At 42.5% G+C, this 20,462-nt stretch overlaps 1 protein-coding gene across 1 annotated transcript in view; it reads right to left on the reverse strand.

Moving 5' to 3' along the window:
* ARHGEF28 (Rho guanine nucleotide exchange factor 28) overlaps nucleotides 1–20,462 on the reverse strand; it is a 1,107,856-nt gene that overhangs the window by 559,122 nt on the left and 528,272 nt on the right. The window contains exon 6 of the mRNA XM_078675262.1: nucleotides 4,005–4,185. Coding sequence (XP_078531388.1) covers nucleotides 4,005–4,185 — 181 coding nt within the window. The remainder of the gene's footprint in view (nucleotides 1–4,004; nucleotides 4,186–20,462) is intronic.

A 20,462-nucleotide genomic window follows, 5' to 3' on the forward strand; every position in this document is an offset into this window, starting at 1 on the left:
GATAACTGGGTCGCTAGGCGACGTGTAAACACGTGACCTATGACGCTCCCCTGAGAGCCGCTTCCGTGTTTACATTGAGCGCCTAGTAACGGCGCACCCGTGACCGCTGGTCTCATCCAATTGATTGCTCCGGCTGCCAACGCCCTAATTGCAACGCCCACCTTGGGAGCTGTGACGCTCCTCGGGGAATCACTTCCTTGTTTGCATCGGGCGCCTAGTTACGACACCCTCGTGACCGCCGTTCTAAGCCAATCGATTGCTTAGTCGTCCAGCGTGTCACTCTGCAACGCCCACCCGGAAATGATCGCCACTTTGCCAGTTTGCTTTTAAGACCAAATCTGAGCCCGCGCTAACATCGTCGGGGTCCAGTCTGAGGGCGACGTAGGTGGACCACGGGTGCCGAGCGTCGAGGGCGTAAGTGGAAGCCCCCTGCTGAAAATCGAGCTAAGTACACCATGCGCTCCGTTTTCTAAGGGGCAAAGCATTAACTCCTTCTTTGTTTCCCTTTACCTTGCCATGTTCTAGGGTGTGCCGAATACGCTTCCACCCCCCTCCTGAGACCCATGGTGTTTATTCATAACACCCAGAAAGTGAGACAATTTTTAAACTGATGGCGATCTTTATAGATTTATGTATTGATCGCGATATTGACGATCTTCTATGAAGGTTTTCACTTATTTTAATCCTTAGTCACCTCTAGTTCGTACCACGAATAGCACACCCCACTTCTCCTAGTTCTTACGAACCCGGGGCTATCAGGTGGTGTTAACCATAGCGCTATTCGACCACAGCTAGAATGCCTTCACGTTTTGGAGCACGCTTGTCACCACTGAACCTATGACAGTCATAAGCTATTCTAAGTGTCTGTCTTGTTCTATCTGTTTGTCTCTGTCCTTTTTCCCTCTAGGTGCAGAAACGATCAGTAGAAGCCTCCTAAACCAGGAGTAATTAGGGATAAGTCTCTATTCCTAATTTTTTTGCACTTTTTGACACCATTTGATTTAATTTTTTTCACTTTCACGTCCCTAGGTTAGGGTGGGCCTTAGCGTGCCCATACCGCCGGGGTTTATTACACACCCAGTCCTGAAGAATTGCCGGGTAAATTAACACCGTTTCAATGGCAAGAAACATGTCGACAACATTGTAGGAACCCACCACTCAATTAAAGTGGACTGGTCCCTCACATATTTTTAACTTCATTGTCTTTAGTGATCATTTAATAAAGTTTTTTCTTTGATACACTACTGACATTTTTATCTTCCATCACTCACTAGTTTAATTTTGCACGCAACACGCCCTCTACTCACCATCCCGCTCCGCAGTAATTCTGGCGTTGTAGCACACCAAAGAGACATTCGGTCTCTTTGGTGGGGCCAGATGATGAAGCATGTCATCACTAGGTGGTGAGTGAGGGCCTTCCTTAACATCCCAGTGAGGGTGTTCTGATGCTCCCGTGATTGGCTCAGTCCTTTCTACATGGACACTCTTCTTTTGTTTATGAAATACAGACTCTAAACAACATTTATTCTCACTTTGACACTCAGATCCCCGCGTCCCTGCCTACGTCCTATTGGGCCTCCCAAATGCTCTCACATTTCCCCTTAAATCTATGCGGGGCAAACAGATGGCTTTAGCGTTAGGGCCAGCAGTTCAGAACATTCTCACGCACTGGGGTACCACGACGCTGCCGACACGTCTTGGCTGGCTCCATAGACTGTGGGGGATCTTGAGAATGGAAAAGATCTCGCTCACCTTGGCCCATCCGGCAGCATCCTTCCATACCCTCTGGGAACCGTTCCTTACCCTACTCACCTCGGAGTTTACGGAGCTCACATGCCCCAAGTACCTCAGATTCTTACGTATCGCAGCTCCACCACGCTCATCGACCACCACCCACACCTAAAGACCCATGCGCCTACTATATCCCCTCGACATACACCTGAGACCCACCACACTTGGACAGAGTTTGCCCAGGAAGGGGAGGGTTGGGAGTTTTCCTTGTCTCTATCTTGTTGTATTTTGCAAGCAAGATATATGGATCTAAAGCCGGATTGCACTCCTATGATTGTAAGGCGCCTGCTGGCCGATTGTTCTGAATATTGAAATGCAATAAAAGAAATTTTAACTAAAAAATGGAAAAGTAGATTTACTATGGATGTATGTCAGTACAACGCGATCTTTTAGATCGCGGTGCATGACAACGCTGCCATTACAACGCAAGTCGTTACAACGACTTGCGTTGTAGGGCGTGGATTGTGGAATATTATAATTTTATATTCCAACACCAGTCCACGTAACAGTAGGGAAGGTGTTGGAATATAAAATTGCAATATTCCTTATACAACAGCGCCATCCAGCGCAAGTCGTAGTAACGACTTGCGTTGTAATGGCATCGTTGTAAAGGCAATGCGGTGTTTTCACAGCGTTGTAAACGATGTTCCCCATTTACTACACGCACACTACTAAATGCTACGCTTTAATTAACAGATATATCTATCATGCAGTTGAAAACTCCTTTGGAAAGATTCTGAGATCACATTTGACCCTAGTGTGTCTGGACCCCCAACATCATAGTGTCTCCACACCCCTGTAACAGAAAGAACATCACAATATAGGGGAGTATCATTTTGAATAACACAGGCTCATTGGCTTTGTCAAAACGTCATCACATATGTTCTGTGTATATACCCTATTCTTAAAGGATTGTTAACACAATATTATTATTTTTTTGTAGAGTTTTATATAGCGCTATCTAGACCTGAAGGTATCAGAGCGCTTTACATGTTATGAGAGTGCGTTTAACATTGATTGCTTTTGGGGATTCGTGAGGGTTGAAATAGTCATAAAAAGTGTAGAAAACATATCTCATTAAAGTATTAAATCATAAAACACCAAGTGTCGATAACAGTACAGCAATAAGGTAATGGCAATGAGAAAAGATGAAACATTGGATTGGTCAGACGAATATTTAGGGACAAAATATCAAAAGGTAAAGGCAGAGAAGGAGGTACTATTATTGCCCCCACATCCATGTACCCTGAGATAGATTTATCACCAAGGTACGTATATAGGGAGTTCGGTATAAAACATGTATGGAAACATACCTTTCAATATTTTTTCCCTAGATATTATTGTAAGGATAGTCTATCTCTTTGCTACTCAAGACTCCAAAATTCCCAATTTACACCTTCTTCAAGTTGCAGTTTTTATACGGGCATCAAGATTGTAGAACATTCACAAATCCCATATCTTGAATCCCAAAGTACCCAGTTATGCGATGCATACAATATGATTTTTGTGTATTGTCCTGCAAAGCTATTTTATAATAGAACAGGGATCTGCATAATTTCCCATTCCTTGACTTGACGCATAATTCTGTCACATCTGCCACATAATTTGGTCCTCCACTGCTGCAAAATTTCAATGGCGCCGGTCATAGCGAGCAACACATAGCAGTAGTATCCATCATGTAATTGTAAAACCTGAATAGAGAGAGGAGTATATATTGAAGCTCAATTCAAAACATAATAATGATGATAGAACATAAAAGTTCTGGCAATGTTGTAAGGGTTTGGCTCAGCGATTATCGATGGTTATGAGTTTAAATCGACACACGGACAGTGGTCCACCATATGAGCTTTTGAGGAGCAACGCTGTAAAATGTGTGTTTCCTGCTGTAACATGGTTATGGATTGCCTCAAACCTACATCTCGCTCCTGTATAGTACACAGCTGGTAAAATTATATAGCGTTGAACATGTCTGATAATGCGTGCATCAGGTGTACATCACGCAGCCTTCATCGTAAGAAAAAGAAATAAAAAGTGTAACAGACCAATAACATACGCGCTACAAATGATCTGTGCTGCAATAAAGTTTTCTCACAGGATGCTACATTATATGCTGTTGAGTGAGAGAGACATGTGACGCATTAAACAAACAGAAGCGGTGCTGAATGCAGCAGAGACATTAATAGACACACGTGTGGTGGTTCACCTGCACATACCTTGCTCAGAAAGGCCCTGTCCCAGAGGCATTTCCTGGATAGCTTGATGTCATCCTCCAGCGAGTGCTCAGTCGTGTGGTTAAACGTCAGTGTCAGGACACCAGACTGATGGTCCAAGCGGAGGAAAGCGCTGTCTCCGATCGAGGCCGACGAGAAATCCGAGGGAGGAACTTCCGGCAAACTGAAAGATCAAGGGCTCGGAATCAGAACATGGCGCGCGAACCGAGTCCACAGAAGTCTGTCCTACCTAGGGAAATCCCGACCCCGCTGTCCCTCGCGCCGCGTCCCTGGCAATGTGGCAGAGACCCAACACTACCGCACAAGGATGCACCGAGTCACGGCAAACCAGCTCTAAATCACCCGGGATTACAAAACAGGAAACTCAATTTGTCCCTAATAACATCACAGATTAAAGGCAGTGCTGCCTTCCTTCAGATGGAGGCTTGCTCGGTGCGCCGGGCATGCTTTCCATGCCAACAGACCTGTGGTACTTGCGGTAGCATCCGCCAGCCAGCAGCCAAACTGCTCTATTTTCCTACGACTGGGAAAAACAGACGTCTCAAGGGAGAGACGGCATTGTTTCAGATATTACAAACAACAGAGACATTCATAACAAAATGTTCCGTCGTAGTAAAGTCTTTGTTTCGTGCCAAGGAAGTATGAATAATTCTGTCAGAAATGGCATGCCATGCTGATTCCTGAACAATGCAAGTACACCCAAAACACAAATGAAGCAGCATTCTTGAGGAGCCGCATCATGCAAACGAAGAAACAACAGATAAACAGCCAGGGCGAGGCCCTCAGCCTTGTGCATAAGAACACCGTGGTTGACTGACGTCATGATCTGTGGACAAAGAAATAGGCAGCAAATGTACCGAAATATAGTTTTAGGTTTCATTTCATGTTATATTTTCTGTGACAATTTCGCAGAAGCGTTTTATGGAGCAGGACAAAAACGGTTCAGAATCTCTTTGTCATTAAAATATAGCAAACCACATAATTAGCATGCATCGGGATGAAGCAACGACACAAAATTAATTGAAGTAAATTATTTTACAGTAGTAATCCTTGCTCAAATGTTGATGTTGAAATCAATGGCTTAAATATGGTGTATGAGCTGGTAGCGAACATTAATTACAAGAAGACAGTAATAGCATTCTTTACATTTAGAGACTATTTTAAGTATGTCTTAGTGACAAAATAATGCCTTTTCAGAATAACTCGGGAGGAGTTTGGGCGGGTAGTTGGTGTTTTCGGGGGCCGGCTAAGTTGATAAGTAGCCTAAAGGCACCCAACCCAAATGATCAAATAAACCTTTGATGCAAAACGTAAATTTAAATGAAATGCATTTACCCTGTGTGAAGACTCCTTTGTAGTAGTAAAGCCTCCCCAAAGAAGCACGAGGTTGAAATGAATAACATCAAATATAAGGTTTATTTCCAGAAAACAAGAAACTCTGGCCACAGCTTCATACAGGTTCTCCCCCACTAACTGCCTCTCATAGCTTCCATTATAAAATGTAAACATTACATTTGGAACTTAACATTAAGGGGAATTAGTGGGAGAAGGGGAATAAAGGGAAGAGCATACCATGTGGAAAAATAAAAAAGCTACAGTAAATAGGTGCACATTTTCACACTCAATAGATACATTAGACACACCAAAGAATAAGACGGCTCTGTATTCATGGGTGTATATATCGGGGGAGTGACTGTTTGGGTTTTGACACCCACACTCATTTATCAGAGGAGAGGTGTTTCGCCCGGCCAGGATCTTTAACTACTTGTCACCTTTAAATGAAAACAGTCTTTAAGAAGACTGAATATGCAATATGAAGAAGCACTGCTGATGCTGACAGGTCTAGTTGGCATTTTCCATTACATGCCAGACCTATTGGCTTTGATGGTGTTTATTAAACAAAGAGCCAGATCTACTAGATTTGCCAAAGCCCGTCATTTATTGGTCTAAACTCTAGAAGGCAGTAATTTCTGTTTCCATATCTTAGCATTTCTTATCTTTCCGTAGGTGGTAAATCCCTGCCGGCATGAGCCCCCATCATTTATTGCCTGTAGATAGGAAAGCGGATGTGATTTGCTTAGTGTTACAAGCATGCATTTGCAAAGCCAATAGATCTCATATAGGTGAGACCTATTATCTTTGTCAATGTGTTTTATCCATGTTGTACACCAGTGGGGCTGCTGTTCAGCATGGCTAAAAGGTAATGACATAGAGGAAAGTAGCCTGGAGTGGAGTGTATCATAGACTGCAGTGGAGTAGGGTGGTGCGGCATGGAGTGGAGCAGAGTGTCATAGAGTGAAGCGGAGTAGAGTGGGGTAGAGTGCTGTGAAGTCGAGTGGTGTGGAGTGGTGTAGCATAGAATGGAGTAGTAAGACTGTTGTAGAGTGGAGTTACATAGAGTGTTGCAGAGTGTAGTGTGGTGGAGTGAAATAGCATACAGTAGAATAGTGTGTTATAGAGCAGAGTGGCATAGAATGGAGTAGAGTGTCATAGAGTGAAGTCTTATAGAGTGGAATGTCGAGGAGTGGAGCAGCATACAGTGGCATAGAGTGGGGTGGAGTAGAGTCTCGTAAACTAGAATGGAGTAGGGTGTAGGCCTGGGTGGAGCTCACAAAGTTTCACTCCACAGAATTCAGCGAAGTTACCAAAAAACGTCCCAAATTCCGCAGAGTTCCGTGAGCGCGAAGAGTATTGCTCCGCCATCCCTAATAACGTTCCCTTGAATACTGAAGATCGTTTGGGGTCAAGAACCCCTCCTGTTGCCACCAGTTAGTCCCACACAGCAGGATTGCTGAGAGCTCGTTGGAGGCCCTGCCCCCTTTCTCAACCACTCTGCAAATGCTTCTACTGGCATACTATTGGTTGGGGGATGAAGTCCCCTTGGCTGCTGAGGGTTGTAGGGGGCCAGGAACCCCTATTGTTACCACAAGTAAGTTTCACACAGTGGGATTACTGGAAGCTCGTTGGAGGCCCCGCCCAATTTCTCAACCACCCTGCAAATGCACCTCCTGGTGCACTACTTATTGGGAGATGAAGTCCCCTTGGATGCTCAGGGTCTTAGGAGCCAAGAACCCCTCCTGTTACCACCAGTAAGTCCCATGCAGTGGGAGTGCTGAGAGCTCATCAGAGGCCAAACCCCCTTTCTCAACCACTCTGCAAACTTGCTTCCTAGTGCACTAGTGGTTGAGGTATGAAGTGGTGTAGAGTGGAGTTGCGTAGACAGGACTAAAGTATCCTGGAGTGTCATAAAGGGGAGTGGAGAGTCTTAGAGTGGAGTGACGTAGAGTGAAGTGGCATAGAGTGGAGGGGAGTATTGTGGCATAAAGTGGAGCAGAATGTAGTGGAGTGGTAGTGCACTGCCATTACAGACAACACATTTTCAATTGAAATGACCCTTACATTTGCACAGACTATCAGTTTTACTGATAAACCTACACAGTACACGTGCACAAAGCATTATGTGCGGAACTGGGTATTGATTTGTTTTGATGGTATTAAAATATTTGTTTCCACCACACTTCAGAATGACAGAAAAATTTGCTTTATTTGCGCTCTCCAAATTCTGATATAGTCTGAAATATTTGTCCAGTTTTTGTAGTGATATTTAAATTTTGTGTTGTGTTTGAAAAAAATAACATCCTACAGCCTTTCATTTCATACTCCAGTACCCAACAAGATTGTCACGAAATCCTCTCTGTTTGCAATCAGAGAAAGAAAAGTAAACACCAGCCTCCCTCCGAAGACAGTGCCTAATATTTAACCCCTGTCTTAGAATGCACTGCAAATATGATAAGATAAAAATAAAATGTAAAGGCCTGTATATTCTTCTGAACTTGAGCATGGTTATTTTGGCGGTGCTTCTGAACCCCCACTCCCCACTTCCAGTACCTGTGGCATGGGCGTGCAATTGAGGAAGAGGATTATTTATGCCATGCTATTAGTAAAGAGCACTGACCAAAATAAACAAACTGGTAATGGCGGAGTAGGTCAATTAGTTGAGCAGAAAGATAGGAGGCTGAATGCCTTTTCAAAGAAATATAGCCTATTTAATGTGAACTAGCATGCACGGAAGACAACTGAAAACACATGTACTGTTGTGAAGTGCCAAACGAAAAAGAAAAAAAAGAGTACTCAGAGAGCCAACACTTGTGGACAAATACAAGGAACCAGTCAGAGAGGTAGTAAACAGTCTATGCTCCATGGGAGAAACAAAGACATGCTGAACAGCCTAAAACAAATAAAATTAGCAAATAGAAAGCAAGCAATTGGGAGTTACAAAATGTGAAGCCAATTAATTCCTATGGAAGCTTTTGAGCATGTCGTCACTGTGTCTATGCAAGCAGACAGCTGTGCTGTCTGGTAGATTTCAACCCAAATAAAAGCACTGCCGCATACAGTTTGAATCCATAAATGAAATTGGTTTTTCACAACCCATGCTGTGAGAATATATACCACCCACGTTTAAACCTGTGCCTTGCTGACCTTAATGTGGGCAGTGTGTGAGAGGGTCTTAGTGTAGGCATGTTTCTTTATGTACTATTAATGGGGTTTGAATGACACCTCTTACCCAGGCTACTACATCTTCAATGGGCCACTATAAACACACCACAGCAGGGCTACTATACCTTTAACCAGACAGTACTAGATTTTATCACCAAGGCTGCCATACTTTTTATGAAACCGTTCATTATCTGCCAGCAGGGCTGCTGTATGTTTAGTGGCAGTGCACAGGGACTGGACTAATACACTTTAGTGGACTAGTTGCATCACATCTATCCAGAGCTGCTTTCAAACAAGACATCACAGCCCTTTCTTAAAAAACAATAGTATCAGTAAAGGAAAACTGACACTTCTCTGCAGGAGTGAGCTACCTATGATACGGGGCTTCATATATTGTTGTTAATGGAAGGGTATTTGTTCTCTATAGAGCTGCAGTGCATTTAACAGGATAGGACCATTACGTCTTAGTAAGGTTGCCACAATTCTATTAGACACATTTCCCTGAACTGTTCAGTCTCTGGATGCATACCTCCAATATCACAATAGTATATCCCAATGCTGTTCCCCTCTCCTGGATCAAGAGGTACACTGCTTATTCACTGCAACGAAAAGCTCATCCAAATCAAGAAATGCTGGACAGTAGAAGCTGTCAGTGAACTGGACACCTCACCTAGATACAGAGAGGCTGGTGATACATTAAGCTCCTTTCTTTAATAAAGAGGAGCTATGTAGTTGGAGATTTCCCTGTCAGTCACAGCTGCACAGTGCTCCTTATCTGAATATACAAAAGTTGAACAGCTGGACTTGTCCAAACCATCAATCGTTTTCCTGCTTTCACATAGCTGCTCTTAGAGACAAAAAATGCATGTCTTTCTTGCGCCATGATTGACAATGCAGACTCGTTTTCTATTTGGCATCAAGTTGCTGTGTTTTTAAAGTGCAGAGACATTACTCATGTATGTCCCCAATGCCTTTTCCGTACAGTAACATATCCTTACAAACACACAGTACCAGTGACCAAGACTCTTTGGGAAGGACTACTTGAACCCCAGTAAGGCATTCTAATGTAGTCAGTAGAACTAAAGTGATTGATTGGTGCTTACTACCTGCCATGCCCTTTCTTTGATTATGTACATCAATAAGTCAGATTGTTAGACTTGTCAGCCTTAGGGTGGTCTTCCCCCAAAACTTTGTGATTGTTTACCTCCTCTTTTTGCGGATTCTTTTTGTTGGCCTTAGGACTCTGAGCACTTTACTGCTTTACTGGCCAGTGCTAAAGTGCATGTGCATGTGCATCTCCCCTAAACGTGGTTACATTAGTGTATACACAATTGGCATTTTAAATTTACTTGTAAGTCCCTTGTCAAGAGGTATACCATCTACTTCAGGCCTGTAAATTAAATGCTACTAGCGGGCCTGCAGCACAGATTGTGCATCCCACACAAGTATCCTTTTTAAACATATCTCAGGCCTCCCACTTCATTGCCTGTCAGTCAAATTTTACTGCCACTTCGACTTGGCATTTAAAACACTTTGCCAAACCTTAAACCCCCCTTTTATTATGCATAGTTCAGCCCTAAGACAGGCCCTAGGTACCACATAGGGCAGGGTGCTGTGTAAATAAAAGGTAGGTACTTTTAACCCCTTGACAGCGACGCAAATTCTGCAGCAGTGCTGGAGAAATAATGAGTGGGCGGGGTTCGGACGGTCCCCGTCCTCCGCTCATGCCCACTTGCATGTCCTGGTAGTGGAAAACACCTAAATTAATTTTTCACTACTGTGAGGCCTACTCCTCTCAACAGTTAACATTGGAAATTCCTTAATGCACCATTAAGCTGTAATTCGGATTAGAAAGGAGAAGTTGTGTCATGTTTCATATATTTGGAAGGATAATGACGAATTCTCTTTACTGGTAAAGTTGGATTTAACATTATTATTTTTGAAATTGCACTTTTAGAAAAGTGGAGATTTCCTGCTCTACCAGCTCTGTGTGCCTGCAGCTTGTCTCAAATAAACATCTGGGGTGGGTGACAGCTACACTTTGTGCATTCCCTCTAGACAGCCACAAGTACAAAAATGTTAGGTGTGTCTGAGCACTCATCTACATTGTGATGGCTCTTCCTGGGCAGAAAGAGAGGAAGGAGATGACACACCTGAATAGACAGTGCCCTGTCCCCACACAAAGGGCTGATACCCCCTACTGACAGTCTGAAGTCAGGCCTGGGAAAAAAGGACCTTGGTGCACTTCAAAGACCCTTCTTTGCAATAACTCCTACTTCAAAGGCACAACTGGGTATAATTACTGTGATCTACAAGGGCTTGTTGGCTTGCCTCCTGTTGCTTAAGACTCAGGGCTACCATAGTCTACACACCTGCTCCTAGTTCACTGGAAGTGGACCTAGATACTTAAACCAGAGAAATCGAAGCATCTCCACTCTGCGTGTAGCAGAACTAGTGCATCAACCCTGGTGCAGGAGTAGAACCCGGCACATTGAACTTGGAGCTGCCACATCACATTTGGAACCACCACTTCAGAACCAACAAATCGCAGCCACTGAATGGAGAAGATCAACGCATTGCCCCTCCAGCATGGATTAACCCGGCACATCGTCTTTGAGACAGCCCCACTCAGAACTGGCACTTCTCTCAATGAAACTGACGCATTACCACCAATGCGTGAAGAAAATCGACGCATCACCTTGACTGTGGGCCCAACATCAATGCATCAATCATCTGCACCCTGCACCTTGCTGTTGCGACCAGGATCAAGGTACTCTGTTCACCGGACCTGTGTGACTCTTGTCCCCAGCCTGCGATCCATCGCAGTTGGCCTGAACTGTTGACTTTGCCCTGGTTCAGCATGACCTCATTGGTGCTTATTGCTTCTAAGCGCTAGAACTCTTTTTATTCTTACAAATTCATAGCTCAACTTCTACTAATTGGATTTTGGTAATTTTGGTCTTGATTTATTTATAAAATTATTCTCTATTCTTCTAAACCTGCATGGAGTCTTTTTGTGGTGTATTCATTGTGTTACTCTGTGTGTGTGTGTGTGCTGCAAAAATACTTTACACATTGCCTCTTAGATAGGCCTGACTACTTTGTACCAAGCTACCAGAGGGTGAGCACAGGTTATCTTTTAGTGTGTCTCTAGCTTACCCTGACTGCAGTAGTGGTCCCTACTTGATTCCAAAGAGAAGTGCCCCTCCACAACAAAGGGAAGGGCACCAAAATGACCACAAGTCAAAATTCAACAAATTCCATTTGGATCTGTTAAACTAAGCCCAATAGTAGATCATATATCGTTCATACCAGATTCAGCTAACATCACCAAGAGTACTGGCTATATTCAATTTACAAATGTGATATTCATCCTTAAAACACCACTAAAAATATGAAAAACACAAATAGTGCATTCAATGTGACAATACAAAATAGACACAACAAACAGTCCTATCTCAAGATATAAAGATTCCATCTGAAATGTTATCAACACAAAATCATAGTTTGGTTATTCCAGGAGTTTGTCAAACAATATCTCTAATATTGAGAAATGGGGGGGAAATTCTAGACAATTGTTTTTGTCATTTCACCACAGTATTCAGACAAAACAGTAATTGGTCGAACTGATCTAATGAAGAAACAGTCTCGTAGTTCAACCAACACTATGTCGATTTGGTGCTTTAAAAACCTGGCATCTACGTGCTTCGGTGGGTTTGCCTCGTCCAACCACCTTCTTCAGGAACTAAATTGATGTCTCCCACGCCTTCAAATCCATAATAAAAATATATGTAAGTGTTGGGCCGTAGTTCCTAGGGTCAGCTTTTCAATATCCAATGCCACCCACAGCTTTCTTCAACTGGTTCCTCAAGTTAAAATTGTTTCATACCAAGGCTTAAAGAATGGCCATATTCCTTATATATACTCTCTGCGGAATTAAAGAATCTCCAATAGATCGCTCATGACAGCGTGTAATTACATGGACCCAATACTTCAAATACTCCATAGGTCAACTGGAACCGAGGCAGACACCGCCTCCGGTTTCCTGTGCTTCATTTCACAACGTCTCCGTCTGAGTGGTGTATGATCTACTATTGGGCTTGCGGTCCCTACTTGGACAGGGTGATACCTCTGCCAACAAGAGACCCCATCACTGACACAAATTTTATTGAGCTGATCCAAAAAGGAAGTATTATATTATTACAGATGGAAAACAGAGAGCTACATAGATGGAAAGGAAGGAGAAAAATAGAAATAGCGAGAAGAAAAAGAGGGAGCGCAAATTGGACAGATGGAAGCAAGGGGCCTACTGGAAAACAAAACGAGTAGGAGATAGAAAAAGGCAAGAAAGACAGACAGTTGAGAGTAAGAAATAATAGAGGGTGGAATAGAAAATGCAAACGAATATACACATAAAGGTTGGGGTGTAAAGGGTAGTGAAGATAAGGGCGAGAGAAATAAAGAGAAGAACTGAGTTGTAACAGAAGAGTGCAAGAGCGAAGAGATGGAGAAAGAAACAATGGGAGAGGAAGATTAAGAAAGAAAAGGGGAGAGAAAAGAATGGAAATAATGGAGAGTGAGAGACAAAGGAAGAGGACAAAGAGTGAAAAGGAAAGAAAGGAAGGGATGGAGAGAGAATATATTTAATAATGGTGTGGCAGTTAATGGATTCCTTTGAAAAGAGATGTTCTTTACTTAAGGGTAGACCTATTAGTTGTTTTCTCTATGTCAATCTTACTGCTCTAATTTCGAGAACAGAAAATGCTGTGCATAAATAGTTTTCTCATTTTAAGGATTATAGCAGTCTTAAAAGGACTGCATGTTCAAACAAATTTGCTTTTGCTGAACAACTCATAGTTAGGGGTGGGTGATAAATTCCGCTACGTTGGCGGAGCTGGCGGAGTTATTGCCACTCAGGAATTCTGGCCAAATTCCGCCAACCGCCACGTGGTGGCGTTTCTTCTGGCACGTGGCTCATGAATGGTAAGTTGGCAAACATGAATTTGCGTCCCCTAACATGATTTGTGGGCACTAGGAGGGCACCCGGCGAGATTTTCCCAGAGCTGGTGGTCGTAATTGGTCACAATCATTTGCGTTGATAAAGATGGCGCTTGATTTGAAATTCTACTCAAGCAGCAGCAAAACCAACTTGAGAACCAGAGCCCTCTGGCACACCGCGTGATGTGCAGAGCAGGCTCCCAGTGCAAAAAATAAGTGTGAACAGTGCAACATGCTGGTTTCCGCCCATTCATGGAGGTTTCCGCCCATGAAACTCCGCGGAATCTCGAGAAGTTTTCATATAAGTCTGTGGAATTCTGTGGAGTGAAACTCTGTGAGTTCTGCCCAACCCTATTCATAAATGGAATTGCCTTTGTGGTTCTCTGCGCCTAAGATTTAATACCAGATGGAATTGGTCCAAAATATAGCCACTCTCTTCTTAGCATTAGCTAATGTTGCTGAACTTTTTCTATTCACAACTCCAAAATGAGTGGTTCCCCACTTTCAGCATCCCTTCTTATTTTTTTAAAGTAAAAAATTGAAGCAACTGCATTTTACATGGCAGAACCATTAGAGATTTAAAGCCTAAACCTTAATCGAAGCTCAAAATGGCTTCCTTCAGAAAATAAACTGTTTTCCAAAATCTACCAATATGTTATTACTACAAGAGGAACTTGGAGTGAAAAACACAGTTAGAATGGCATCTTTGAATCTTATTAGTTTTTGGGTAAGACAGATCCAAGAGTCTATCAAGATGGGTTTTATGTTCTTCTAAAATCTGGTAATGCTTTACAATTGCCTTGGATTAGATATATAAGAGACAAATTGATCAGCCCTGACAAGACATAATTGTGGCTAGAACCTAGAAAAATAGCTCAAAAGAACATGTTCTTTGTCGTACCTCCTTAATGGGAAATGGAAGGTGTGCATCAGAAGAATGAAATCTTAGGTTCTGCCTTGGGCTGAAGTATATACAATATTCAGTGAAAAAATACAAAAGCTAAAGTGGAAGTAATGGTTAACATTGGTTATAGCACCTGAATCCATGTTTGAAAAAATGTGAGAAATTCAACTAAAAAACACAGTTAAAGAGCAGTTATGGTTTCGATTTAAAATTTAAAAAACACTGAAATTCCTAAGCTATTGTTACAGGGACATTTAAGGACTATGGGGGCCCTGGGCCAAACGTATTTTGGGGCCCCTGTTTGGAACAACATTTGTTTTACGATAAAATTTCATCTCTTTCTCGGCTTCTTTGGCTCGGTCACGGACAGTCCACAGGCACACTCGTCCAAATTCTAAATATGTTTACATCAAAATCCTGGGATAGGAACGTGGGTTTTCAGTATTGTAACACAGCAGCAGCTCACTAATATTACTGCAAATAATCTCTGTGACACTTCCCCATATGTGAGTCCTGTTTTGATCTAAAAAAAAGAAACCTTTTCATGGATGTTGCATGAAAATGACATTTATAACAATCTATTTAACAATTACAGAAGGTAATCAGGGCAAGACTCTGCAGAATAGAGTGGACTCTAATAGGGGCCCCCTGAGGGGCAGGGGCCCTAGGCCAGAGCCCACTTTGCCAATGCCTTAAAACGTCTCTGTATTGTTAGGAGCCCAGTCCGTAACTTGTACATCAGCCATGTAAACTATAATTCGCACACCACATGTAATGGTCATGGCCTCGCCCTTAATGAAACAGATACAATTACAAATGTTGTAAATCATCTTACAGATGTGAAAACATAACACATTATCCTTACCACTTTGACAGAGATAGCTGTGATTGTGACATCATTTCTAAGTTTGATTAAGTGTTGCTATTTAATTATATGTTGCTTTTAGGTGTTTTCTGTTGGAAAAAATCGAATGAGGTCATAAGCATTGCATTTGGTGTTTGCGGTATGGTCTTTAGTCATGGGCCGCAGGAGATTTACCACAGGTTCTGACCTGCAGTCAAACCCTCCTACCAGCAATATGTAAACAATTGGGCACCTGCAATTGGATTCAGAAAAATCATGTGTGCCATATGGAGTAGTGTGAGCCTCCAATAAACTGCCATTCCTTACTAAATTAGCACTGTTGCCAACATTTTAAATCCAACTCTCAAACAGACACTAAGATTACACATCAATTCTAGTGTTAATGTAATACAATTTATAAATGTGTACACTTAATTAGGTTTTTAGTTCCTAAGTTCGTTTATCTAACTTGTAAGTACTTTAATGTTGATATAAGGTAAACAGAAATAATTCTAATGCAAAGTAGTGAACACATGGCATTTTGTGTAAATAACCTGTGCAAACAAGAAGGCTGTGTAATTCAAACTCTGTGTTACTGCGTCACACAATCTGTCATCACCTTAGCCTTTCTAAGCACATAGCAACATAAAATTAGCTCCTACATATGACCCGGATGCCACGGTACTACACCATGTGTTGAGACCTCATTCAGACACTAAGAATGCTGTCCTGGACCTGCGGCTCGCATCAGGGACCTGAGAGGGAACTAACATTGTGGTGCTTCAGAGGTTTGAGCAGCACTCCGTCATTGTCCCTCCCTGCTGCACGGACGGCTGACCCGTAGGACACTTTGCACCTCTCTTGCCATGCCCCAGCTCCCTCCACCCAAGGCACCAATGGAAATGAACAACCACTATCCTCCAGAGGTGAGGCCTGGTACAGTGCCGTAATGGAAAAGGAGAATGTCGCTGGCAGGAAGAGTACAACATCCACAACCCGAGCGCAGCCTACATTGTGAGACAAGTGCAGCGCAGTTCTAGTGGGGGACCCGCTGGATCACTCAGTGCCGTCTGCTTTATACAGGGGCACAAACAACTGCACCCAGTATGCCTCCCACCAGTTATATGAGCATGGGGGCCTGCCAAGATGCTGTGTTCACTATAATGACTCCATTGGATTAAGGTAAATAAATGACCACCTTTTATCCTTCTTGTGTGGACCGTTGCACCCCCTGCTTGTCTGGATGATGGAGGCAGGCCATCTCCTGGGGGATGGTGCCCTCATCTGCACTACCTGAGGGCCCACCTAAAAGTCAATGGCAGCAGCTGCAAACAGATCCAGGGATGACAGATATCTCTTGCCTCACATCATTATGCCCATTAAGCCTGCCAAGGTTAACACTTGTCCTGACACCGTGGTTGTGATGCTATCATGACTTTACTTTCTGTACATCTAATATTGCTCCATTACATCTGTCTACTTAGACCATATACAGACCATTCCCTGCCACACTTAAGCTCTGAGTTGCATAATAAATGAATTCCTCTGTTATTTTGGGACCAAGACAGATGCAATATTCTTTTTCCCTCCAAGTGTACATAATCTGGAAATCTTAGCAAAGCCCTTTTTTAGGCAACAGACAACACACTAAACCAACAGAGAGGCCATCCTGAAGTCACAAATAGCCCAGATGGAATGCCTTCACAGTGCAACAAGCTCAAAAATCTTTTAAACCTAACTCGTCCCAGGCATCACTCCATGGCCAGTCATAAACTGACTTTTCAATTATCGTGACAGAAATGCTGTTTTACATCTGGCATGAGCCGAAGAGATCCTATCTCAGCAAAATAATCAACCGTCCATCTTTCTGGGATACAGGAAGCAGGTTGAGCCTTTCCTAGCTGTGAAGAAAAAACCAATCACTGCAAACAATAAAATGTCATGCTCTCCCAGCGAAGCTTAAGTTGGACTATAAAGGGAGCACCCATTTCTTTATCACATCAACAGATGGAGCTTGTTTTTATTAAGAAACATGTCCAATGAAGAACGCAAACAGCTGAAACAGTATCAAACCTCGAATCCTTCTGTAATCTAAGTACTTTGAATGCTACAAGCAATAATCCCTGTCCAATTATAGCCCACGGCTTCATATGTTCCACAGTCAGTTATGTACTGCCTTTTCTTTTCTATTACTCAATAAACACTGCCCACTAACACTTCACTTTGGGAACTATGCAGAATGTCTCACTCAAAACATAGAAAGGCAACACCAAGCCATTACTTGAATATCCAGACAAAGATTCTTTGGTTAGGGCTAGCTTCGGACCGTCTAAGATAAAATTGGAATCTCAAAGTGAGAGGTGGAATAAGCTTCCCCTCTATGGCCAGCTGTGTCATCATCATCAAAATGGTGATGCTTCCAACATTTCTACATCTATTCACAAATATTCATAGCCCTCTTAATAAGCAATTCTTCACAAGACTCATGGTGACACTTACTAGACTGGTCTGAGTCGGTAAGCAGCCCAGAATTAGATGGCATTTTCTAAAATTTTCTTTTGTAAAGAGACGATTTGCCATCTGTGACTTGGAACGATATTATATGTGTATCTATTTATGTATGATGATGTATGTACGTATGTATGTATATGCATGGGATTTCTATATATAAATCGAGCCAACAGTCATTGAAGCGCTGTACAGTGTCAAAGACAAGTAAAAAAAAGTCAATGAGTAATATGAGATGTAGCCAAATTTTAAATGGCTAATGGAGTTTGAGGTCGTATGCTAATATTATGCAGCCCAATCACATTTTGTGATATACTGGCAGATATTGGGAACTCAATACATTGCATCTGATTACTGAGCGAGACCAAGCTGTGAAAAGCACATTACTCAAATCTATATTTGATTCTCCCCAGTCCCACTGTTCAGATGCATATGAACCTGTGCACACACAGAGCTATCTGGGAATACAGCAGAAGAGCCGTCCTCCCCCAACTGTGCCCAGCAAACGTTTAACTCCTTAATAATTCACTATTTCCTCTGACCCAAGAGAGTCAGGGAGCTCCTGCTTAGCAAAAATATGACATGCCTTGGTAGTCTGTTTGTAAATGGTTTCTTTATTTCACTGGGGCAATTCCATTGTTTAGGTCCATCCACTCATTTACTATAGACTCAGGTAAGCTGCCACATTCTCCTTTAATACCTTCCCTCGTGAACCTCTGAATTGTATCTCCCAGGCGCAGATGATAGTCTCAACTTCCCCCAGATGTTGGGCTTCTGATCTTTGCATAATGTATACTGAGTCATCTAAGAATACTGGAGGCTGATATGAACTAAGCCTTGATGACGATGTTAGGATATATTGTTGCAAAAAACTAAATTAATATTCATGAACTATAGACACAAACACAAATACTATACATTTTTGACACACTTTTATAACAGTCCACTAAAAGAGCAAAAAGAAAAAAACTAGTCGAGTATTTACCCTTCATGTCAATGGTGCACACATCCCAAATACAGCCTGGGAATGCTCTGCCATTGAATGATTCTGGAGATCAGGTTTTGACACAATGATAGATACTACCCCCCCCCCCCCTCTCTAAAGGGGGTGCCTGGTTAACAAACTTACAGACACATACTTTTCCATGCAACTGATCGGGACTGCACCAAATGACTTAGAGGGCTCTCTCCGAGTATACTTAGCCAGTAGGGACGATACCATGGTAATGGTCATGAACCTGAAATCTTAGAATGCCAATCAGAAAAATTGTTTCCTGGTTACGGATAGGGACCTAGGGATGTTGAGTTAGGTGATAACAGCTGAATGTTATCATGTTGCATTGTCATTTCCACAGTACGCCATAGCATGGACCCTTTATGTAAATGTTTATCATGACTATGGGTGAGAGAAATTAGTTTTATTTGCATTCGCGTAATTCCACAAAATGTTGGGAAAAGCGTTGTGTCAATTTTTTACATAAGTGCACATTTTAAACTAAAAAAACAAAACATGAAAACTATTGCTGCAAGCAACATCCCCTCGTGTTCCGGTTGTTTGCATTATTCCTGTGCTCTTATGCTATAATTTAGCAACGAATGGCCGCTTAATTACATGACATGGCATGGTAGTGTAATTTCAGGAACTTAGGGTAAAAAGCATATTGCAAAATTCGTGAAATTAGGCAAATTATGCAAGGGTAATTAAAATTTCAAGATCACAGGGGTGTGCGGTTCCTAGTAAGTATGGATGTGTCTGCTTAGGTCAGTTAAGTTCCACAGAGTCTGCAGGGAGCAGTTGTTCCTCTGTAGGAACAACTGCCCTCACACACCTAGATAGGTGTCATGCTTCATCATTGGGCTTTTGTTCCATGTTGAGCCGGCGCTACAATGCCGGCCTCGGAGGTTGCCGGCATGAGTAGGTCTTCCAGTGTGCTGATATACAGGAGTTCCATGCTAATAAGCGTGTCATTAGGCAAAATACTTGAGGAGTCCTGATTTATACCTCAATGGGTCTTCTGAAAAATTGATTTACTTCTATTGATACATAGAGAAGTATACGTGACTGGGAGTAACACAAATGAAATTATATATCGAAACCCCAGTCACTGTGTAAATTAGATTTTTGTGGTCCTGAAGAAAAGCCGCTAGATCATTCACATGACACAGGCCATAGTTAGCTCTCAGTTGGCCGACAGCCAAAAAGATTGTTGAACAGAAGGCAATGTGTTTGCTTTTTAAAGCTACTAATGGAGTAAGCCCATGGTATCTATGACAACTTACAATGCGCTATGCATCAATGAGCACTTTAGCATCTTGGTAATTGCGTCAGGCCTGAAAAATCATGGACCAGGTGGCAGAAAGCTCTTTGTGGTACTTACTGGCTGAATGGTGCATCAGCTTCAGGTGACACAACACACCAGGAAGGGATTCTATTTTCTAGGAAACCAGAATGAAATGAGTGTGGGACGGCCCTCTTGTGTTTGAAAGTTGCTACTACTATGTGTCAGCTGTAATTTGGTATATTGTCGCTTGCAGCCAGTTCTTATCTTGTGACAACAGATGAATGAAGACATACAAACACACGTCAATGAGCCAAGTAAACTGACCACGTAACTCGTTAGAAAAATCAAGAAAAATGCAGCTGAACCAAGATCGATTTAAAATAAAAACGTTTATTAGAGGTTAA

Source organism: Lissotriton helveticus, chromosome 2_1 (genome assembly GCF_964261635.1).
Source record: "Lissotriton helveticus chromosome 2_1, aLisHel1.1, whole genome shotgun sequence".
Taxonomy (NCBI): domain Eukaryota; kingdom Metazoa; phylum Chordata; class Amphibia; order Caudata; family Salamandridae; genus Lissotriton; species Lissotriton helveticus.